Source organism: Tiliqua scincoides, chromosome 4 (assembly GCF_035046505.1).
Source record: "Tiliqua scincoides isolate rTilSci1 chromosome 4, rTilSci1.hap2, whole genome shotgun sequence".
Taxonomy (NCBI): domain Eukaryota; kingdom Metazoa; phylum Chordata; class Lepidosauria; order Squamata; family Scincidae; genus Tiliqua; species Tiliqua scincoides.
The window spans coordinates 152981544-153006073 of record NC_089824.1 but is presented as its reverse complement, the minus strand read 5'-3'; the positions used below and the strand labels follow the sequence as shown (position 1 = coordinate 153006073).

General features: G+C 46.0%; 1 protein-coding gene and 1 long non-coding RNA gene across 2 annotated transcripts in view; one reads left to right on the top strand and one right to left on the bottom strand.

Annotated features, from left to right (window-relative positions):
- Positions 1-4173: 4173 nt before the first annotated feature.
- LOC136649711 (CARD- and ANK-domain containing inflammasome adapter protein-like) lies at positions 4174-6441 on the bottom strand. The gene is given in 1 exon segment (XM_066626537.1): positions 4174-6441. A coding segment is annotated over 1 exon segment (2268 nt).
- Positions 6442-6961: 520 nt separating this feature from the next.
- The window catches only part of LOC136649665 (uncharacterized), a 30262-nt gene continuing 12693 nt past the window's right edge, over positions 6962-24530 (top strand). The window contains exon 1 of the long non-coding RNA XR_010794419.1: positions 6962-7153. This is a non-coding gene — a long non-coding RNA (uncharacterized lncRNA). The remainder of the gene's footprint in view (positions 7154-24530) is intronic.

Here is a 24530-nt window from a genome sequence, read left to right as displayed (position 1 = left end):
AGGATGGGAGGCAAAGGCGGGGCAGGCTGCAGTGAAGCCACAGGAGGACAAACTGTCCTCCTGTCATTGGTGTTCCCAGTGGAGATCTTACTCTTTGTTGTTCTCCCCCCCAAGTTTTTCAGTGGGTGGGTTGGGACCCAGTAGGTGGGTTGTGAGCCAATTGCAGGTGTGTCCCCATTCATTTCAATGTGTATTTTATGTTTAATCTATTAGACTTGATGCTGCCATGGTGTGTGACTACATTTGGGGAAATAGGACACAACAGGCTACTCTGTATATGCTTTTAATAATGATAGTCAATGGGACACTTTGCCAACAGTCTGAGGCAAAGAGGCAAAGAAGGAAGGCCCATAGCCAGGGAGACAGACCAGGGACAGACTGCACTTGCTCCCGGTGTGGAAGGGATTGTCACTCCCGGATTGGCCTTTTCAGCCACACTAGACGCTGTGCCAGAACCACCTTTCAGAGCGCGATACCAGAGTCTTTCGAGACTGAAGGTTGCCAATACAAAAAAAAGTCAATGGGACTTACTCCTGGGTAAGGCTGGAATCCTAACCACACTTTCCTGAGAGTAAGCCCCATTGAACAAAATAAGCTTTACTTCTGAGTAGACCTGGTTAGGATTGTGCCCTAAGTGTGGGTAGGATTGCAGCCTAGGATTGTGAAAAATTGTCCTGCTTGATGATGTTGCTCCAGGTCATGACGTCACTTCCATGTTAATGACATCACTTTGGTGGGTCCCGACAGATTCTCAATCTAAAAAGTGGGTCCCAGTGCTAAAAGTCTGAGAACCACTGCCCTCATGGGCCTACCTTTTTTGTGTTCTTGGGCAGAAACTGTGTCACCCACTGCCAAGTCCTGTACAGCACCTCAGACTTCTGTGCAACGTGGTTGTGGTTGTTGTTATGGTTCTTATACACAGCCCCTTCCAGATGTTGATGGCTGGATTTGGACTGTTGAATCTCCAGTCCTTCCCAAAGACCTGGGTATTCCCATATATTTTTGTACTATGTGTGCTGCTCCAAGTAAGGCTGCTTTCTGTAGTTGGTATCATAATTATTTATGAAATTTATATCCATGCTGAATCAAATGCCAAAGGCAGCTTACAAAGCTTTATAATCAAGTGCAAAGTATCATAACAGGTAAAAACATCAAACAAGGCATTAAAATATTGTTCTTAACATTACATAGTGAATCGTAAATTAAAACAGAGCAAAATCTAACAAAAATCATTGGGTCAAAGGGGAAGAAATAAGTCCAGGGAGGCAGTCAAGCAACAACAGTATTTCACAGGCACAGAGGGCAAATATCCACTCAGATGCTTTAAACAACTTTTTGCTGTTAAACATTTTCAACAAAAAAGTTAACAAATTTGCAAAGAAAATCAAGTAACTTAGGGCCCAATCCTATCCAACTTTCTAGCACTGGTGCAGCTGCAACACAGCCTTGAGGTAAAGAGAACAAATGTTTCCATACCTTGAGGAGGCCTCTGTGACTGCCCCACCAACACAGGATGCAGTGCATGCCCCATTGGCACAGCTGCACTGGCACTGGAGAATTGGATAGGATTGGGCTCTAAATGGCTCCTTGTCTCTAAAGGGCTCTCAGTCTTAAAAGGTTCAAAACGCCAGCAACAGTCATTAGAAAAGACACTGTTGTGGGGTGAGTAGCAATAGTTGCTCTCCCCTTACTAGTTACATGAGGAACATCACTTGAAAGCACCACTTCTTTCTCCAGTTTGGGACATGGTTCACATAGTTCAACCCTATTAGTTGAGGCTAAGAGTAAAATGGTTATCATGGTGGAGGGCAGTAAACAGAGCCATCAGGAGTTAGCCTTTGGGCAGCTATAAGGGCCAAGGTCTCTTAGAAAGGCTCATTGCTGATCCCTGACACCACCTCCATACTCCACCTTTCATGTGGTGCTGGCAATGGTAGCAGCAGAACAGGTCTTTCAGGGAACCTATGGATAACTATTCTGAGGGTCCCTGTCCTAAAACCAGCCCTCATTGCTCCCTCCCTGTGGCTGCTCTCCTTTACCATTTTTAACAGTGTGAGCACTCCTATGCACACGTATCTGGAATCAGCCCCATTGAACATAATGTAACTTATGTCTGAATAAACATTTATCAGATTTTGCTGTAAAGATGCTTCAGTCTCATGCAGCACCAGTGTGGGAGTCTGTCTGGGAAGAACCTGCCATCACCTGCTCCAGGTTTCTTGGAGGAGGAGTTGGACATAAGTGTATGAATAAATAATAAGATAGCAGAAGTAAGAGGCACAGTCAAATACAATTTGGCTTTATTAATAACAAGTTGCAGGACAGCCTTCAGTCTAATTTTTCTATTAAATAAAAACTCATGGAAATACTTGGTGCTTTTAAATCATGGTGCATTCCATTATGGTTCCTGTGGAACTAAACAAATTGGTATTGATCTAGTTTAGTGCAATAACATAGTAACTTAGAGCCCAATCCAGAGCTCTTAGCGCTGGTCCACCACCGGCGCTGTGTGTTGCAAATGTGCTGTAAGGCATGTCTGCAGCCCTCAGCACCTGTCCAGCACCAGTGCAAGCTCAGTGCTGGTGGACCACCACTACTCCACCACTCTGCAGTCGCCCAAACCACTGGGTGGTGGAGAGGTAGGTGGGGCATGGAGGGAGGCGGGGAGGAGACATTCCATGGCAGGGAGAGGGTGGGGAGGAGGGAGGTAGGACCAGAGGAGCTCCATTCTGCATCCAGAGCCTCCATGTTGGGCTGCTGGCCTTACAGAGAGGCTATTGATTCTACAGCAGCACAAGTGCTGCCACAAAATTGAGTAGCCCCATTATGGGGCTGCTTGCCTTACCCGGGGGAAGGGAGCAAAAGTTCCCTTCTCCCAAAGAGCTGCCAGCGGCTGCCCTGTTGTGCATAGGATGCCGCAACAGACATTTTGGAGATGCAGCAGTCCCGGCGCAATGGGTAACTCAGGATTGGGCTGCCTGTAACTTAGCTTTGACCCCAGACTTGCTTTTATGTTGCCTGTGGTCTACAACTGTTGGCTGTCTTTTATTGCCAAACCAAATAGTCATGAAATCCAAAAGCATACAATGATTGCGATAAGGTGGATATTCTAGCAGTCTCTCCGTAAGTTCCCCTGCGTTTCTGTAGTATGTTCTGAACTCAGAATATAACAAGAATTATTAAGGAATAACTACTTTTCTCCCATCATGTAATACGGTATCTAGTCCACAGCAGCTATGAAATCTTTCACATAGATTTCCTCTAACATAGCACATATGAAATCATATCACGTAGAAATTTTTCACATAGATTTCCTCACTTCTCTAGAATGACTCAGAATGAAGCAGGTTGCATTTTGTAAACACCTTCACATCTGAACATTTAGGCTGCAATCCTAACCACACTTTCCTGATAGTAAGCCCCATTGAACAAAATAGGACTTACTTCTAAGTAAGTTAGGATTGTAAGTTACTTCTAAGTGGTTAGGATTGTGCCCTTATTTATTTAAAAGATTAATACCCTTCTTTTCCTAAGAAGATCAAAGCGGCTTACAATATCAAAATACTTGGAAGATAGCATCAAAACTTGCATAAAACATCAAAGGATTGCCATATTAACTCTGAATGTCATATTTCCCATTTCATTTTTTCAATTTAAATTGCCTCCTGAAGTTGTTGCTATCCTCACTGGGGAAAATGCATGTACCTGTCTTATTGTATTTTTTCCCTACTAGGCAAATAGCAGCTTTACTGGGAAAATGACATGAGAAAAATGGTTAAGCTCCCCTTCTTAGCACACTTCCCAGCACCAATATCAAAGCCCCTGTGGTTACAAGTTGTTGTTTTTTTAAGTTGAGAGGTTCATCATATCCATTTTGGTCTGGAAATGGTCCAGCCCAGGCACAAGTTTATTACATGGGGATGTGTTAGGCCGGTGGTTCCCAAACTGTGAGCCATGGCTCCCCAGGAAGCCACTGAAACTAGTCAGGGGAGCCATGGAACCCTCACAAAAAACCTGCCAGCCTATACAATGTATAGAGTTGCAGTCCTAATGGAGAGCCACGGCCAATTGCCCAGTAGGTTAAAGGAGCCACTAGTCAAAAAAGTTTGGGAATCACTGTGTTAGGCCATAGACAGTAATATTAGTGGTTATTACATGCCCCTCATTGTAAATTTATTTTATTAACAACATTTTCTGCTTCAAGAAAGTAACAATCTGAGCTTGGTTTTCAGTTGAGCTACTTTCAGCTATTTGCAGTGGAGTTTTCTTCAGACTGTTTGTGGCCTGTAGGTTTGCTTTCTCCCCCACAGCCCAGTTGACCAGTGTACTCACACAGTTAAGGTGACCAGCTCTGCAAGCGCAATGCAGTGGTGTGTCTTTGTTATTGTCCAAAGCATTAATAGCTGAGCCGTTGCTCAAGAAGACATGTATTAAGTCGCTGTGGCCATGTTCTGCTGCAAGATGCAGTGGGGTCTTTCTCCAGATATTTTTGTCATCAATATTTTTGTTCTTCCTTGCCATCAAAAGAGCTTTCACTATCTCTGTATGCCCACCTATGGCTGAATAGTGCATTGGTGTGCAGCCATCCATATCTTTGGCTCCAGATCGAGACTTCTTAGCTAGCAGCAATTTCACTGTGTTAAGATGGCCTCCTAGGGCTGCCAGGTGAAGTGGGGTCTTCTTCTGTTTATCTGTTATATTGGAATCAGCATGATAGCTGAGAAGCAGTTCCACCATAGCAGTATTTCCTGTTTCAGCAACAAGGTGCAGAGGTGTCCTTGACCATTTATTCTTAAGATTGACATCGGCCTTGTGCTGCAACAGCTTTTGAGCAACATCAGCATGACCCTTTTGACTTGCAGCGTGCAACGGAGTGAGTAGCTCCTTCGTGGCTGCATTAACTTTAGCACCTGCATCAATCAACATGTCAACTAGCTCCCTCTTATTGTGAAATGCAGCAACATGAAGGGGCGTTTGATTTCCCTGGCCTGCAATGTTAGGATCTATTCCTTGGCGTAGGAGCATCTTTACAATGGTAGAGGCCCCACCTTGAACTGCCAGATGTAAAGCACTGCTTGAGTTCGGGGTCTTGTCCTTCAAGTTGGCCCCTTTTTCAAGCAGAACTTTTGCTGATGCTGATTTTGCCTTTTCACATGCCACAAGCAAAGGTGTGTATTGCATTTCATTGAGAGCATTGATATCTGTACCTCTTTCAATTAAAGCTGCTACAATGCCCTGCAGGTCTTTCTGTATGGCTTTAAAGAGAGCAGACACCATAGTATCTGGTGACAATCCTTTGGAATATTCCAGCAATAGCTTGAAGAGGGATTGGTTGTTGGTATTAAAGGCTACATCAATGATGTGGGAGTCAATGTTGGCTCCAGCTTCTAGCAGCACCTTAGCAGTCTTCTCAAATCCCAGAGACACGGCATACCCTAAAGCAGTCTATCCTTTCTCATCCTTGGCATCCATCAAAGCACCATTCTTTATGAGCATTTGTACTAGGTCACTATCATCTTTGAGAGTGGCCATGTGCAGGAAATTGTGCCGGTTTTTGTGTTGCCTCGCCTCTTCTTTCAAAATGCTCTTCAGAACATCAATGTGCTGGTTTTGGCTGGCCAAATGAAGTGGGGTTTTCCCTTCTTGATCCAAGCTGTACATGTTTGCCCCAGCTTGGAGTAGTGCTTTCACAGCGTTGACATGACCCCTCTCTGCCGCTCTGTGTAGTGGGGTTCTTCCCTTTTTATCCTTCACATCTAGCTTGGCACCTTTGCTGATTAAATAGTCAATTATTTCAGTGTGTCCATGAGCAGCTGCTATGTGTAGGAGGCTCTCATTTGAGGAGTTCACTGCATTAACATCACTCTCCTTTAAAACTTTTTTTAGATCAGAAATATTGCCTATAGCAACTGAATCAAAGATAGAAAAAGAACTAAAATCATTGTCTTTTGATTTTACTGCAGCTAGAACTGGCTTTTCTTCACGTTTGACACGAGTCCGTTTTTCTTGCTTAACCAAAATCTGCCTTGGGCTATCTTTCTTCTCTTGGTGGTGAACCTCTTGAACCCATCCTTTATCCTTCTCGAGTAGGTACCCTATTAGCTGCCTTCTGGCATCTCCAATTCTCCCATTCACATCACTGACATAATTTCTCATGCTTTTATATAGATTTGGATCAACCTGTTTCAGACATGGATAGAAAAACAGCCTGCAAGCTCGCTCACCTTGAGAAACCAGGAGATCCAAAATCCGGGAGTTCTTTGCTGTTCGTGTTCGATAGTGGGATAAAACCATTTTCTTCTCTGGTGCAAGGACATTATTGTCTATCAGCCAGTGCAGAAGATGATCAGGGTTGCTTATGGCTTCCACAAGTTCATTCTTTTTAATCCTCAATACTTCTATGGCATACGGATTTGTGAACATGCCAGCTGAGCACATCATGTTTTTAGGCTATTCATCCACACAAAAATTAACATTCCTTCGAAGTTCAGAGTTTACCATACGGAATCGAAGATCATTGTGTACTTTTGCTCCTATGTTTGCAAATCAATATTGTGGCAAGTCAATTAAAACTCTCAGGAACACCACCAAAAATGCCTAAACTCTTCACCTCTTGTGCAATGCTACCTTCTAATTCTTTTGCCTAACAACAGGCAAAGAAAACAAAACAAGAGCTCAGTAAAAGTATTCCAGTACATATGGCCGCAAGAGCTTGCAGATTACAAGAGTTTATAGATAAAATTGGGATGGAAAACTGTTTTCAAAGTTGGTAGCTAAGCTATTGATGGGGTAGGAACTTTTTTTTCTTTGCCTTGTGACCCATCTGTCAAACATGTCAGAAGAAAACCAGCAGGCTAGTAACTGTTGCTATGTAATTAGCTTTTGTGTAATGTTGAGATAAAATTGTATACCCCTTGTTAGTTACATAGAGGCGTATCGTACACACTGTTCAAGAGTCCCAGTGCTGCATTACTAAATAAAAGCAGGCCCTTTAGTTCTAACCAAAAATGTGTTTTAAAAAAACATTTTAGACCTGAAACAGAATGGCACAAAGGGCGCAGTCCTAACCAACTTTCCAGCACTGGCATGGCTGTGGCAGTGGGGCATGTGCTGCATCCTGCAGTAGGGGGGCAATCACGGAGGCCTCCTCAAGGTAAGGCAATGTTTGTTCCCTTTCCTCGAAGTTGCATTGCCCTTATGTCAGTGCTGGAAAGTGGGTTAGGATTGGGGCCAAAGCCTTATTGCTGTCATATAGGCCCAAATCCTAACCCACTTTGCAGCAGTGGCATAGCTGTGTCAATGGGACATGTGCTGCATCCTGCAGATGAGGGGCACTCATGGAGGCCTCCTCAAAGTAAGGGAATGTTTGTTTCCTTACCTAGGAGCTGTGTTGCCCTTATGTCGGTGTGGAAAGTGGGTTAGGATTACGCCCATATTCATATTAATTCAAGGAACTTGTAAGAAGATCATGAGAGAAGACTGCTTTTTGTAGAGTAATTATTTTATCAATACAGAGAGATCCCTGTGTGTTGATAACACTGACTGAGAGTGTGTCTGACTTTAGGTGGAACATTTTAATATTTAAGGAATCAGGATTCATTAGAGCAATATTGGAAAGCTGTAATGAAAGTTTCTAATGCTTATGAAACTGAATAACTGAGGTGGCTTTTTCTAAAACTATTACAGAGCATGAGATCACAGTGTTTTGTTTTGTTGAACAAATGAGGCCCAAATCCTAACCAACTTTTCAGCTCTGACATAGCTGTGCCAATGGGGAATGTGCTGCATCTTGCATTTGGGGGGGGGGCAGTCATGGAGGCCTCCTCAAGGTAAGGGAAAGTTTGTTCCCTTACCTTGGAGCTGCATTGCCTTTACTTCGGTGCTGGAAAGTTGGTTAGGATTGCACCCTGAGGCTGCAATCCTATACACACTTTCCTGGGAGTAAGCCTCATTGAACACAATGGGACTTTCTTCTGAGTAGACATGAATACAAATGTGCTGTGCATTTGGTAAGGGAAAATGGTGCCAAATGCTTCACATTTGGTGCTAGGAATGCCTTGAAATGTGTGACTTGTGAATAGTGCCAAAGCAGGACTGAAAGTGGACAACAGCATTCTAGGTATGTTTTTCATGTAACATACAAGAACAGATTACACTTTCTAAAGACTGACTTAGCAGCCTGTTGGGAATGGAGTCTGAGGGATTTTCCCTTTCTCTGAGATACTGACTATGGGCCAACTGGAGATGGACTGGGTCATCAGTCAAATGCTTAAAAATCAGCTAAATAATGTGGGTAGAGGGAGGAAGCTCTACAAATGGATCTTGTTTTCATGCTCAGAGTCCAATTAACCTTTTTCATTCTGAACTCCAGCACCATTCCAACACCCAAATGCCAACCCCCACTCTGTTCAGGTTACCTAATTATGGAGGGTTTGAGTATTTTACTACAATTTTCTTGTTTGAACCATCTGGAGTTGTTTTGCAAAGAACATTGCAGTACAGTATTTTTCATTTAAGCTCTTGCAGTCGACTACCCCATAATTCTCACTAGCTGCCAACTGGGTCCAAGGATGCTATTAAAAAGAAACACAGCATTGTCAGCAATTTTTTTCTCCTCTTTCATGGAATTGCCAGTGTAGCCAGTTTGGGACTTTGGTCCTGAAAAGAATCGCAGCCACAGGCAAGTGACCTTGCTATAACTAGAGGGCATTCAGCCTACATCCTAGTACTTAGGAAGTGCATAGGGCAGCAGCCCCGACAAACCTTCACAGAAGCCTTCGCTTCCTTCTATGGGGAAAGCTGATAATTTAAAACTGGGTGAACTCTAGGAATTGTGCAAACCCACAATGTGAAGGGACAGTTCAAACGTTAATGCCTCCCTGTAAATGCTACCGATCCACAAGGAAACCATAACTTTGCATTTGTACATGCACATCTGTGTGCATGGCGTTTTACTCAGATTGAGAAGGCCATTCCTGGTCCCATGGGAGCTCACATTCTAAAAAGAGGGACAAGCAAGACCATAGTGAAAGGGGAAAGCAGAGTAGAAAATATGATGTTATCTGATGTACATATGCTCAGGCTCAGTGACAGTATCAAAGGCACAGTCCTTTGAGGGCAGGAGCCAAATGGCATTTGGCCTTTGCCAGGTCATTTAACCCATTTCTGCCCAGCCCACAGGTGTACACATTTGGTCCATGTTGCATGTATGCAATGTTGGGCAGAAATGGCTTAACAAGGTCCCTTTGCTGCAGCCAAGTGGAAATGGTTGTCAGACAACACTTGGACATTTGTAAACTTTTCATGCGACTGGGGCGAATCATGCAAAATGCTTCCACTCCAACTTCAGCAGTCATCTGGGCAGGGCCATGCTGCAGTGGAGCCGTTCTGTGAATGGCTTGCCCTAACTCTTTGACAACTTCTGTGTGTGCCCTCTCAAGTACCAGCACACAGAAGCTTTTTTGTTGTTGTTCAGTTATATGGTGGTGCTCATATGGGCACTTAGTGTTTCAGTGATGAACCAACCACTCTGTTAGGATTAAATGTCAACACTAAGCCCAGTCAAGTCCTTTTGTTTGTTAAATCCAGTCATGTTGGCCCAATAACTTGGGACAGTCAGTTAAGTTCATCACCACTTGAAAAGGGAGATGAGTGTTTTTCAGCTAATTGTTTAGTCTTTGTATCTGGCTTTGAAGCTCTGGGTGCTTTGAAGCTTTATGGTTTTCTTCCTTTTCCAAGATGAAGGCTTTTCTTAATTGATACAAGAGCTTATTTCCAAAATGAACATACTATGACAACATAAAGTATGTTTAGCTTGCCTTATTTTCATTCTTTTCGCCTGGAAGAGAACACACCATTCCTCCTTCTTTTAGAGTAATCGTACTTCAGGCTGTTGCCAGATATGGCTTAAGTTCTTCAGGGAACCCAGCAGAGGTCACTGTTTCTCTTTTGAGCCTTCTCAAATGCCACGGTTGGCAGTACACTTTAAAAATAATTGAGGGTCCTGGAACCTGTTAAAAAAAAGGCACGCTGTGTAACTGAATGATTTCCAATGCCTTCTTTACATTCTCTAGGGTGCTTGGCTTGACATAACAGCTGGAAGAAATGAACATAAATATATCAGTAGTGAGTGAAGTTGTGTTATTAATGTTTCCCAGCATGCAGTTTAATTTCAGATTCAGCCGTTGAAGCACAGCACTTATCTACAATGCAACCAGCTCTTTATTGAAAACATTCAACATCTTTGTTATAGGCTAGGCAGTGACCTAGTCTGGAACAAACATACTGGATGCTTTCATTTTATTTGGTGGCATTGTAGATACATGTCTTGCTTTCATGACTAGATGTTACGAACCCAGACCATGTAAAAATGTCATATGGAGTTGTCAATCTAAGAAGCGTGACTTTCTTTTGGTGAGCAAAGGCTGTCACCAGAGTTTGGATGGCTAAAGAAAAGCAGTCACCTCTACCCCATGGTTAGGAATGCATTACGATCATTAAACTGCCCTTTAACCATGATTTTGCTCCCTCCCAATGCGGAGAGGCAGTGGATCCTTCAGCACAGTCCTGTTCTACTGTGCTGAACTAGGTGAATCACTGCTATGCTAGATATGATGGCATGCTACAAACCATTCTCCAAGCCCCAGATAGTAACACAGGAATTAGACACATGGAGTATGTGTCTAACTCCACATGACCATCACTGTGAGCCTGTTCAAACTTTATAATAATCAGGGAATGCCCTTCTCTGATTCCCCTCTCCTGCTGAAGAAAAGGCCTTCTCTGTTGTGGTATCCCAAACATGAAATGTCCTTCCTAGGATGGGTTGAGTGGAGCTAAATCTGCTGTCTTTCCAGTGCCAGGCAAACACTTTTATAGTACCTTGGCATTCCAGCTTTAACAAGTCACATTTTATTATCCTGGGTTTAAATATATTGGTTTTTTAAAATTTCAAATATTTCTAAGCCACATTTCTATTTAAAAAGATACAAAGCCTCTTGCAGTCATAGATACTGTAAACAATCACACTTAGAAACTCCATATAAAATAGCTCGGCCCTTGTTAAAAACAGTGTAACACAGGAAAAACACAAAATCGAATTAAATGCAGCTGGAGACATACCCAAAGTAGTACAGCATCCCTGTCCTATTCTGGATTGGGCTGTCCAGGGCAGGGCATCACAATAGAGGAAGAACCTTAAGAGCTCCCTTGGGAGCCCTGCTGAAAGTTGTGGCAGCACTCCCTGGCTGTCGCCAGAACCCGCTACACCTGCCAGAGCAAGTAAGGCAGTGATGGGAAGGGGGTGAAACAGGATGGGGAGGGGAAAGAATGGGGGCAGGGAGGCTGAGGAGAGTGTGGATCCAGTGGCAGTGGCACATGTTGGATACGGTCCCCTCTTTTCACAGCCTCCCTACCCTCTTTGTCTTCTAGGACTAGCGCCAGCTACAGAGCCATTGTGGATCCGGAGGCTTGCAGAGGAGTAAGAGGAAATAATTCCCCTTCCAAAGCCTCCCAATCCACACACCCCCCACTGGATACAGCATGCTTCTTTTTGGTGCAGCTGCACCAGAGGGGTGTGTGTGTGTGTGTGTGTGTGGAGGATAGGACTGGGCTCTAAAAGACTTAATAGAATTTTTGAAGCATTGATGAATAAGAAGGCCATTGCATGGCAGAGAAAAGGTGACAGTGTAGGACTCAAGCAAGCTAGCTTAGGAGGGCATTCCACAGACAGGATGCCACAACTGAAAAGACCTTCTCCCCAAACCAGCCCTGTCATGAAACCATATGAAATGGGCTGCTTCATGTGCTGCTGTGAATGCTCCAGAATCCCAACAGGCAGGCAGGATAGTGGGGAGGTAGCAATGGGAAAACAAAGAACACAAGCCTCTAAAGCCCAGGGATTGTACAGGTTTTCATCCCTCAGAATCCAATGGGATTCTTCAGTGTGGTGTCTCAATCAGGAGGTCCTCTATTGTCCTGCAGCACCACTTAGACCCGCTTGAGTTCTAGGGTGATCTTTCACCTAGTTGAGGGTGTAATAGCTTGTTTGATGGTCATTGGATTACACCTAGATTGGTGCTTAATCTTGCATATGGCGAGGACCGCTGAAGGTGTGAAACTTTTCCTTCACTGTTTTTCCCAGATTCAGGAGTCCAGGAAGTTGGCACTGATCGCAAGACACCCAGTTTGCTGTTCCAGCTGGACTTAGAGCTGGAAGGCTTCATCTGCATTTTGGAGGCATCAAAACCCCATTTACACTTAAGGATTAAACTTGTCTCCATTCAGCTTCTTCCTGGCATTTGGATCTGTGATTACAGTTGGGCTGCATTCTTTGTTATTTATCACTTTGCTTCCTGACCATGCAGCTCTGTGTCAAAGTAACCTTGTGTAAATTTAGCCCTCTCATCTGATTATTCAAATGTTTTATATGTCCCTCATAATGTTACAGTAACCTTCATCCTCTTTCTTAGTTTACTTATTTGGAAGAAAGCCCCTTTAGAACCAAGAGGACTTGCGTCTACATCATCAACTTTAAGACTTGTGTCAAGATTGAAAACATTCATGTGGAAAACTGTCCTGACATTAAAAGAACTTTCTCCCAAGAGAGGGTCCAATCCTGTCCAATTTTCCAGTGGTACAACTGTGCCAATGGGGCCTGTGCTGTATCCTTTGGTGGGAAGGCAGTTACAGAGGCCTCCTCAAGGTAAAGGAACATTTGTTCTCATACCTTGGGGCTGCATTGCGGCTGGAAACGTGGATAGGATTGGGCCCTAAGTCTACTGGGATGGCAGCCTAAAACTGTGCTGTACTGTAGTATGCTTTGTTCTAGCATGACTGAAAGCTACTCTAGCCAATGAGAGCAGTGCTTTCTAGGAAGCACGGGACCATTCAGCGTTGGTTTCCTTTTTTATTGATGTGTTCTAGCACTGTTTCACCAAACTTTCAAGTATCCAGAATAGATCCTCTGCATTATGAGAGGTGGTATGGTTTAAGGTCTTCACAACATATTTGTCAAAGAGAGGAAAAACAGTCACAAGCAGCTTGGGGCACTTTGACACCTTCCCTTTGGCTCCTGTCTGTGCACATTGCCCTGCTCAGAGGAGCAGTTTCTATTGGAAGATGGTTGGACTGAGATGGAGGCTTGTTCACAAATAACAATTGCCATCTGTCTTTAGGGGGGCGGGGAAACCAAACCCATACTTTTCCTTGGGTAATTCTTAATGTAAAGCAGTTGCACAAAAGCCTTTCATTGGTATAATGTTTAAGTGATGCAAATATTAGGTTACTAAATGCTGAGACAGCTTTGAGAATCAGCAAAATTAGACAGCTTGTACCACTTCTGACAAAACGGTCAGAATTCCTCCCCTCTCCATTTTTAAACAAATAGCCTCTTGTGGTTTCTAGCCAGGATTATGCATGTTGTCAGTGAATTTTTGTAAAAAAGAAATGTGTTTCCTGTTTTAACCCCTCATAGACCCAGATTGTAGGGTGATGGGGGGGGGGGGTGGCAGGCATCTCAGGTTGGATCTTCCTTCCTGCAGCCAATCTTCAGCATTTTCTCTCCTGCACCATTCATGCACTGGCCCTTCAGTAAGCACAGCCTTTCAGCCACATTGCCTGAAGACAGTGAGGGCACTGCTAGATTGGGTGCAAGTCAGCTGATCCAGCCTGGATCAGCTGATGCTGTCCCCTCCATCTTTGAAAACCCATTGCTAGTGATGAGAGAACACTGTGATAGTGAAATAAAGACACATAACACCACTTTCTGCACTTCTTCGAGAAAGAAAAAAAGAAAGACCTTAAATTTGCAGGGAAAAAACTGTTTTATTTGGTTTTTATTTATTATGGGCAAAAGTGCATGGGTATTGACTGTGGCTGCATCTGCTGACACTATACCATCTATTTTCACCTACCTAACATAATTTTAAAGTAATTATAATTTATAATTACAATGTAAATTTTGAATAATAATTCAAATTGTAATAAATAAATATAATAAATAATTATAAATAAAAACACATAATACTGTTTTCTAACTTTGGAAAACGCCCAAACCCACAGAAAATATTAAGCCATTTTCTACCCATTGCTTTTGAGCTAGCTCAATAGCCTGCCCAACTAGTCAGGGTATACAGGCAGACTTCCTTACCACCTCACCTCGCCCTTTTTAGATGGACTCTCTGCGCTTGAGTCTTAGCCTGACCCTGACAGTGCTCTCCATGAAGAGCCTCACCAAGCCAGTTCTGCCCTCATTTCCTAAGATGGGTCAGACATTCAAAGAGTAAGATAGACTGCTGTTTTCACCAGAGTATCTTATCCACTGCTGGGTTATTGTTACATGTTTTTAAGTGGGTCTTAATTACCGTATTTTTCGCTCCATAAGACACACTTTTTCCCCCCAAAAAAGTGGGGGGAAAAGTGTGTGCGTCTTATGGAGCGAATACTGCAAAAAAAAACCCAAAAAAACTCCGCCCCAGCCCTGGCCCTGGCCCCGCCCCCTCGCTCTGCTCTGCTTCCCCTGGCAGTCAGAGGCTACTCAGAAGTAAGTCTCAGAGTCACTGGGGCTCACTCCCATGAAAGCGTGGGTGGGGTGGCAGTCTCACTGCCCAATCCTGTGCATGCCTACTCTGAAGTAAGTCCCATTAGAGTCAGGGGGGCTTACTCCCAGGAAAGCCTCTCTCTCCCCCCCAAGCCTGGAGCATCACAGCCTCTCTTCCCCCCCCCCCCAAGCCTGGAGCATCACAACTTCTCTGCAACACAAACACTTTCCCCCCTCTCTCACACACACAGATGCTCTGCCCCCCCCACACACTCACACAGCAGGGGAGGGGCGCTTTCACTCACCTCATCCAGCATCTGAATGTAAGCCCCCCCCATCACAAAGAAAAAACTGTCTCCTTGGTCAGAATGCCAGTGTTTGCTTATTGCACAAGCCCCAGGTAAGGCTCGGTTCTCACCATAAATCCAGAGGTTTGTTGTGTCTTGAGAATTCAAGTTGTGGTTGGACTTTCCACTTGTTCATTTGTATTGGAATCACGGAAGATCTGGCGAGGAGGTAGATGTGGTGTCAGCAGTGGCCCCTTTAAGGGTAAGGCCTGGGCATTCAGCAGAGTGTGGGTTGCACAGCTGCAGCCACTGGAAGGCAATAGGGCCCTCAGGGATATAAGGAATACCTGAGGCAGAAAAGGTTTTGAAGGAGTGCAGGTTGGAGGTAGGAGAGGAGACTGACTGGGTTTATTGAATTTGGAATCTGACTGTGGATTGTGACTGGCCTTGGATACCCTGATGGATTTGACCTTGGACTGTAATTTGGCTTATTGGTTCTGGACTCTGATTTGGCAACTCTGATTGATGGGACTGATTTACTTGGCATCTGTGGACTGGAACTGGACTCACTTTTGCTTGCTGCACTGGTGAGTTGCACAAGGGGGACTGATCAGCCTTAAGCGGGCACAAGGCCCAGTGGATTGGGATTTGGCAGAACATCATTGTAGCAGAAAGATAATGTGATCCCCTATTTGTGTGTACCTGCTTTTGTGAGCTTCATAAATTCTGACTCTAGCGATGATGAGTTCTTGGGGTTTCCAGAAAACTAGAGTACTCAAACCTTTAAGTCTCTCCATTTGTTAATGACAGTGATAATGGTTCTTAATGCCACTGTTGACTGCTGTTCACTTTACATGGTTCAAATGTTATTCTGTTATAGTTTATTAAATATTTTATTACACTATTTGGTTCAGAATATTTTTTCCCCGTTTTCCTCCTCTAAAAACTAGGTGCATCTTATGGTCAGGTGCGTCTTATGGAGCGAAAAATACGGTATTACTGTAATGACTGACAGCCTAATTCTATCCAATTTTCCAGTGCCTGTGCAGCTGTACTAGTGGGGCATGCACTGCTTCCTGTGGTGGGGAGGCAGTCACAGAGGCCTCCTCAAGGTATGGGAACATTCCTTCCCTTACCTTAGGCCTGCGCCGTGGCTGCACTGGTGCTGAGAAGTTGGATAGGATTGGGCCCTGAGTTGTTTTAAGTTTTGATTTGGCATTCTGAGTGGCTTGCTGTTATTTAATAGCAATTTTTCTAAGCTGCCCCTGAGAGCCATCAGGACATGCGGTGGGTAGAAATATCTTATTACAAGACAAAAAGGAGGAAAGTACCCTGTGATGTTCAAGGGCTCTTTTCCCCATCTGTTTTCACCTTGTGGTCACTGAACATGTGAATAAGACCCACATGATAACAAAATTTGGCCAGTAACTATTTTCATAAACCCTGACCAAAGAAAAGAAATGTATACTACCTCATAAACTAGTTTAAATTGCTCTGGCATATTAAGTTACTGCTCTTAGATGTCGACTCTTGGTACACAGAGCAGACATCTGCCTCCAAGAGATCCTGGTAAGAAAGCATAACCACATCAAGGTTGCCTACCCCCCTAACTCCTCCCCCATATCTTTAGCCTCTCTCTTGTTCAGGAAGTCCATTTCCAGTAAATTGTGTATGAGCCTTATTTATTATGTCAGAGAAATCTGAGAGCAGGTTTAAAAGAGCCCCAGCTGGACTTTCCTTCCCACTAGCTGAAGAAGCCCAGTTGCCATTGAAAAATGTAAACTGCAACATCATTAGTTATTCCAGTAAGAAATAAGGTTTCTTTATTAGTCTGTTAAATAGAACAAAACAAAAAAACTCTCAGTGAACCTTTGACTGTGGTGGAAGCAAATCAGATTTTAGATTTGTTTCCCAAACATATAAAGATCTACAACTAAGTTAAACTAGGACTAAGGCTAGCGCTAGTTTTGCTCACATGCAGCCCAATCCTGAGCTCCCGGGGTGCATGACTGCCGTGGCACTGAAAACGGTTACCGCCACATCCTGCATGCTTCGGGCAGCTGCGGGCAGCACCTCAGGAGAAGGGGACTTTTGTCCTCTTCCTCTGGATAAGGGAAGTAGCCCTGCAATGGGGCTAAGCAAGGGAAGAGTGTTTGTGTTGGGCAGCGAGCCCCACTTGAATGCTCAGTATCCGGTGGAGGTCCTACCTCCCTCCCACCCCACTCTCTCCCCCTTGCACACCGTCCCCTGCCCTTTCCTGGCCTCCCGCCTCCCTGTCACGCCTCATCCCCACCCTATCCCCACCTTCCCTCCATCTCCCTCCTCCCTAGAACGTCTCCTCCTCGCCTCTTCCCCACCCCTACTTTCCTCTCCGCGGCTCAGCAGTCGGTGCGACTGCTGAGTGGCGGAGGCCAGGTGACTGCCCAACGCTAGCCCAGTGCCAACCAACACTGGGATAGCACAGGTGCTGGCCTGGCATTGGGCCTCGTTTGCGACAGTGCACGTAGGCAGTAAGCTGGCACGTCGAGCCTAGGATTGGGCTCTTAATTTGAAAAGAGCTCAAATCAGCTGAACAGCCTAATCCTATTGGGTTGCTACGTTGCTGGAACACACGTCCTGGCAGCACGGTGTGCTTTACAACTGTTATGTGTAATTGAGTGCAGCTGAGCTGCTACCACAGATGGTTAGCAGCCATCATGGGTGCCCAGTGCCAGTAAACTGATGCAGGAGAGCAGGTGGTGGGTGGAATGGAGCAAGGAGGGGGAGGAACAGGGCAGGGTGTGGGGATGGGGTGTGCTAAACCGCAACCTTCGACAGGGCTCCCCCAGTCAGGGAAGGTGACAGCGGAGCGATCGCGCCCCACTCCGCTAAACCGGAAGCGGTGTGCGATTGCCCCACTTCCCCTTTCGACCGGGCTGCAGAGACAGGGGTGCACCCTCCAGTCCCTGCAGCAGCCATCCCTGGCTACGGGGAGCCGGGCACGAGCGCCTGCAGAGCTCCTCAGGTCAGGGAAAGTGAGAGTGGGGCGATCGCGCTCTGCTTCCCGTTTTGCGGAGGCGGAGCACGATCGCCCCACTCTCACTTTCCCTGACCTGAGGAGACCTGCAGGCACTTGCGCCTGGGCAAGTGCACCCAAGCCCCTACAGGCCCCCTGAGTGGTGCGATCCTGGGGATCGTGCTGCTGCCTCCCCCATCCCCACAAAGACTTACTGTGGGATTCAAACTCCCTGCGAATTTGAAAACTGCAGTCCTAGTCCCATTCCAGGCCTCTATCCACCTACCTGGGTCCACTCAGAAATTGCCATTGCAGTTCAAAGCAGACCTGTCAAGGCAATGGCAGCTTGCCTTGGGACAAATGTTGCCTTACCTTGAGACTTCTGAGACTCAGCCCCCCCACACACACACTCATTGACGTGGCTGCATTGGAGCCCGGGTAATTACATTGAATTGGGTTGCTCTGCTGGCACTGTTGTAAGGAGCAACTCACAAAGAAAGTATGGCTGGAATGTCAAATTTGTTTTATATAGTGGACCAAATTGCATTCATGGCACCTGATGAGAGCTAGAAGATGTCATTAAGCAGGAAGCAATGTCATTAAGCATGTGAGGACCAGAAATAAGTACAGGTGGAGCCTGTTTATCTGTGAAATTTCCTTCCCCGGATCCACAAATTCCATCCCCTGGACCCACATGGAGCCAGACTTGGCCCCACATGAGCTGCCGGAGCCAGTGGCATAGCTAACCAAGTTGCTGCCTGGTGCAAAAAAAATTCTGTAGCCCCCCTCCCGGCAATTACATCAAATTTAATTAATTACATTGGGTCTTTTTATTTGATAAAGTGAATGAGAAATGTTAGCTAATATTTTAAAATAGCAAACATTCGTTGAAAGTACTTATTGCACTTTTACAGCGCAATCTATTCATGTCTACTCAAAAGTAAGTCACATTGTGTTCAATGGGGCTTACTCCCTGGTAAGTGAAGTAAAGTAGGATTGCAGCCTTACACAGTTTGAGATGTGCAGGAGGGGACTGGAGACAATCATAAGAGCCAGCAGCTGATCTTTAGGAAGTGGAACTGAGGAATTATGTGAATAAATGATGAGGCCAAACTACCTGCTGCTCAGTGCTCCTGCTGCAATTTGCCTCCCAGGTTGCTGTGCCTTGCTTGCGACCCTCTTCAGGTTCCTGCACATGCGCAGGTAACCTATCACAGTTAGCCAACTCGGAGCCCAATCCTCTGCATGTCTACTTGGAAACAAACCCAGTCTAGTCAATGGGGCTTACTCCCAGGAAAGTGGGGAGAGGATTGCAGCCTTGGAGCTCAATCTCCTGCATGTCTACTCAGGAGCAAGCCCTACTGGCTTAGATTGTGGAGACAATTGGGCTGCTGCAGCCTTGCCAGGAGGCGAGAGAAGAATAGGGGGCAGGCAAGTAGAGAGAGGACTGTGATGAGCAGAGGAGAGTAGGTGGCGTAGGGCGGGGGAGTGGTGAGCAACTGGTCCCGCTGCACAAGGGGAACCCCCTCCTCAGTCCAGGCTGGGCTCCACAAGGGTCTCTGGGGGCTATGCCTGTCTATCAGGGGCTCCATCTCTTTCACACACTCACACACACACCCAGTGACCTGATCAGCATCCAACAGCCCCCCCACAACACACTTCTTCCTCCCTCTCTAAACCCAAACAAGCACTGATGCGCTCTGCTCTGCTCCCCATGCACCTCTCTTGCCATTTAAGCCAAATAGGGCTTCAGGGGGCAGCATGTTGAGCAGGACAGGTGGAGGAAATCACAGAGGGAAAGAGGGCTGGCAGGTGCATGAAAGGAAGACCCCCGAGCAGGTCTGTGCCCATTGCCAGCATCTCAGCTGCGGGAGGGGGAGAGGGCCAGCTCCTTGTGCCTGCTGCGACCTGCGCTTCTTGAGCTCTGCCAGAAGCGACAAGCTGGACTACCTTCTATCTCAGCTGCAGGGAGGGGCAACATGCAGTTTCACCTCTCTCCGTGACTGTTGCCTCTCCTCCCTCCAGAGTGCCTGGCACTGGCAGGGCTGCCGGCAGCAGCCCAATTGTTGTGCACAGGTGCTGTTGCCTGCAAGTTGTTGCCCCCTCAGTCACATTGTTGCCCCCACCCACCCTGTAGCCTGGTGCACCTGCTACCCCCTGCACCCCCCTAGCCACGCTACTGACCAGAGCTCTGCTCTGTTTGCCTCCAGAGGCTCTTCTGAGGCCCATGGAGGCCACATGCAGCCTCCACAAGCCTCAGAATGGCCTCTGGAAAGCATTAGAAAGGCACTTCTGGTTTTTTGGGGGCTTTGTTGCCTTGCTGTCCAGTTGTGACTGTCCATCTGATGGCTCTTATGTCCAGGCAGTGGCATAGCTAATGATCCTGTTGCCTGGTGTGGAGCTCAAAATGATGCCCCAGAAGTGACATCAATTCCAGGTTTTGATTTCATATGCACTTTTTTAAAAAAGTGAGAAATAAAAAATCTGCCACGTCCCCAAACACCAGCACCTTCCCCCAGCACTCAACCCCTACTGTTGTCAGTCTGAGGCAAGCCCTGCGCACATGTGAGGAAAGCTCAGGATATGCCCCCCCATGACAGGAGGCCATTTTCTTCGGCAGGGAGAGCTCAAGTTCCGCAGCAGCCTCAGAGGGGAGGCTGTGGCAATGCTGCCAGTCCACTCACTGGCTTGCAGTGGCCGGGGGGGAGGACTTGGGGTGGGCACCGACCCCAATGCGGGCCCTGGGGCAGTGTACGTTTGCACCGGCTGAGCTTGGCCAATGCAGGGTTTTGGAGGGGTACATGGGGAGGGCAGGGAGGAGGCAAGAGGGAGGTACTTCAGGGCAGGGGAGGGTGGGTGGACAGCTGGCTTCCCAGGGTGGGTGAATGGGGAGCAGGAAGCAGGGCCAGGACCTGGCAGTTATGCCAGATCCTGACCCCTGGTGGCCCAGGGCAGTCCTGGGCTGCTCGGATTTGTACCACCTCCAGAGGTGGCGTGGATCCAAGTAGCCCCATTGGGACTGCAGTGGCTCTCCCCAGGGTAAGGGGAAGTTTCCCCTTGCCCCTGGCTGAGCCTCTGCCTGCCTGAAACATGCACAGGATACAGCGCAGGCACGCTGGGCTCCTGCTCCAGCACAAGTTAGGATTGGACTGTACTCCTGTTAATGGACTTCAGGGGTATCTCCATGTTGGCATCCTTCAGTCTCTGAAGACTATGGTATCACGCTCTGAATGGTGGTTCTGGAACAGAGTGTCCTCTCCAGTGCGCAAAGCCTGGGTAAAGTAGATATGGAGGATAGGCTGTTTCCCATGCAGCAAATCCCTCCCTCCACGTCGCTGAAATGGTCCAATGGAAAGGCAGAGGCCAATACGGTTGGTTCCAGCGGCGTCACAGGAGTTGCCAGAACGTGACCGTGTTCAGCCATGAACTGCCTCCGCGACTCCGGTTCCGGAATTTGCCTCGAGGTTGACTCCTGAAGCCTTTTCCATAACTGGATGTAGCCACAAGGCAGTGGAAGATTGGGATCAGAGTTTTCCTTCTCTCAGATGAGCTGCCTTCCCAGGCTAACGAGTCCTATCTACCCGGTGGCTGTTCAGTCATGACAAGTACAGCCAAACTGAGGGCCTATTCTTATCCCCAGTCCCAAGGGGAAAGGGGTAACTAGAAGAGTTAATATCCACAGTTCTGCTTTAATTATCACAATGCTTGCTGCTATGCTCCTGCAGAGCCTCTTGTAACAAAAAAAATATTTTTTTCTTTTTTCTTTTCTTTCGTTCTGCTTGCAATTTCTGTCAATTTTCTCTGCTCCAAGTCCTGCTACATTTTTAGACAGCTGTAACAAATAATACATAATTGCAGTTTAATGATAATGTGCCCTTTTGAATTTACCTTTCTATCAATCTAAATGCATTTTTTCTTCACTCTTGAGTTCTGGCATATTACTTAGACAATTCAGATATTTATTTCATATATTACTCATGGTATTAATTTGACAAGTGAAAGGGTAGATGGTGTATAAAAGCAAACAAGATATTTGGGAAATTTGTTCTAGTTTACACCTCTGCTCAACTTGTTCTAACGTTCACTTGAAGGCTGTGCTATCTTAGAACTCTGAGCAACTCTTTCTGTAATGCACATTAAAAATATGATATTATACTTACAAGTCATTCTCATGTTGAAAAATGAACGCAAAGGTATTGTTGGACTGTAACACAACCAAGTTATGTTCAAGTTACTCTTGCCTGCTGAATGAGAAAGGATCACTACTAATTCCCTTTACTGCTAGCAGGCCAGAAGAAATACCAGTACATTTCAGTGAATCGTGTAATCAGCCCTCCCAGTGGATCTATGGAGTCAAATATGACTTGCTTACTCCTTAGCTTCAAATGGCATTTTCACACCTCTGCAATTCAGATGAATCCCTCCAGCTCCAAATCCTGCTGGGTCAGCAGATTTAATGTTTTGTGATCACAGCCACCTCCTAAGGACTCCTGAGTTGGAGAAAAACAACTTTTGTAAAGCAGGAAAGGTGCCATACCATAAATGGTTCTCACCAACCCCATGATTAAGTTAAATCTAAGAATAAGCCAACAGACTTCCAACTAGTCACTGTACCTTCAGCTGCTTCGGAAAACAAAGGGAGAACCCAGTAGGTTCAACTAACAATGGAGTCAACCCCACCTAGAATTCCATAGGATTTTATGGGGCAAAGACTTATTAAATCCCTTGGTTTTAGAATCTCTTGTTGCTTATGCCTTTCCTCATTCGTTGCCCATTCTACCATTCTTCCTGTACCTTACCATGCTTTCTTTGGTTCCTAGTCCCACTGGTGCTGAATCAGGGCATCCTCATTCCAACCAGCATAGGCTGGTCAACTAAACTTGTGGAACACTTCTCTCAATAGCATCCTCACCAAAGGCTTCCACCACTACTTTCCTTGTTTTGTCTTATGTGAAGTCACATTGACTGCACACTTAGTATTTGCTGCTTTTCTTCTCTACTTCTGAGTTCTGTGTGGTGTGTATCTTTTCTGTCCTTGTACCTTCTTGCCAGAGATCCAACAGCTGCCTCTCCCTTCCTTTCCAAGACACATTCCCTTGATTTAACTCCCACACTGCAAATGGGTGAAGTGCTTCCATGGACTGTCTCTCACCCCTTGCCATCCTCCAGGCAGACAGCAACCAGCAGCAATGGGTCTCCTCAGCTCTGAGCCTGTGTTTTAATGGGAGCAGAGTTGAGAAGGTTTGTGTCAGGGGCTTCAGGATGCGGTGACAGATGCAGCCACCGACTCCACCCCCCCCCCCCGCTGGCCCAGTCCTCCCTTGCACCCAACCTGTTCTGCCCTCCCACCACCACGAAAAACCATGCTGCCGGTCTTGCTTACCTCTGGTGGTGCGGCATCCTCTTCGTGGCGCTGAGGCTCAGTGCCGACTAGCGCTGGCCCAGCACTGGCACTCAGTCTTTGCAGGGCACTGCAGACATACTTTACGGAATGTTTGCAACTCCCAGAACTGGCACTGAGGCTCAGTGCCAGCTTCAGAATTGGACTGTTATACAGCTGCACCATTGGTCACTACCCAGGGTTGCTGCACTTGGGCTTGTTTCCTTCTTGGGCACTCATGTTACATATATTTTGGAATATACTGCTGGTAAAAGAGCACAAACGAGAGCTTGGTGATGGAAACTTTGCCAAAAGGGAGCACTTTGCACAAAACAATGAACAGTGGAGGCCAACAACATAGTAGGAAGGCTAGATAAACAACAATTGCCTTCTCAGAACCCATAATACTTCTGCCTCAGAACAAGTTCAGACACTGTCATCCACAAGAGTATCAACTGCACTGCAACAACTTGGGATTGCATAGAAAATGCATGAACACGAGAGAATAACGGAAGAGACTTTCTAGGGAAGGAGAGGTCATGTTACATAGTTGCCTGCACTGAGGAGGGGGTTGGACTAGATAACCTCTAAGGCAGTGGTTCTCAAACTTTTAGCACTGGAACTCACTTTTTAGAATGAGAATCTGTCAGGACCCACTGGAAATGATATCATGATTGGAAGTGACATCATCAAGCAGGAACATTTTTAACAATTGTAGGCTGAAATCCTACCCACACTTACCCAGGAGTTAGTCCCATTTACTTTTATTGCAAATACAATTGCATATACATTGTAGCCTGTGGAAAGTACAGATCTCCCCAAATGCAGTCACATACCCATGTGAGTCTACCCATCAAGTCTAATATATTAAAAATAAAATATTGAAATGAATGGGGACCCACGGGTCCCAACCCACAGTTTGAGAAACACTGCTCTAAGGCTTTCCAACTCTGAAGTTCACCCCTGAACATAATCCACACACCCTCCCAAGCAGTGCAAAGCACTGAAATACTCATGGCTGGGATGTCTATTGCCCACTGCAATAACAAAATGTTAAATGAACATGATCAGGAAAATGAGCTGCTTGGATGCAGGTAATCCAATAGCATGAGCAGAACCCCACTTGTGCAATGGAGTTTTCTCATACTTTCCTTTCCATTGAAGCCTGCTGTGCCCCTTGAAAGATGTGTTCTTGAGGGCCAGGGAATCCTCCAGAACAGTGGAGGATGAGGCATGGGGAGGGGGTCAATAGCTGGAAAGAGGAATTAAAATAAACTGAGGGGTGAGGGTGTATGTGCTCATGCAAGACAACTTTGGATGCAACCTAAT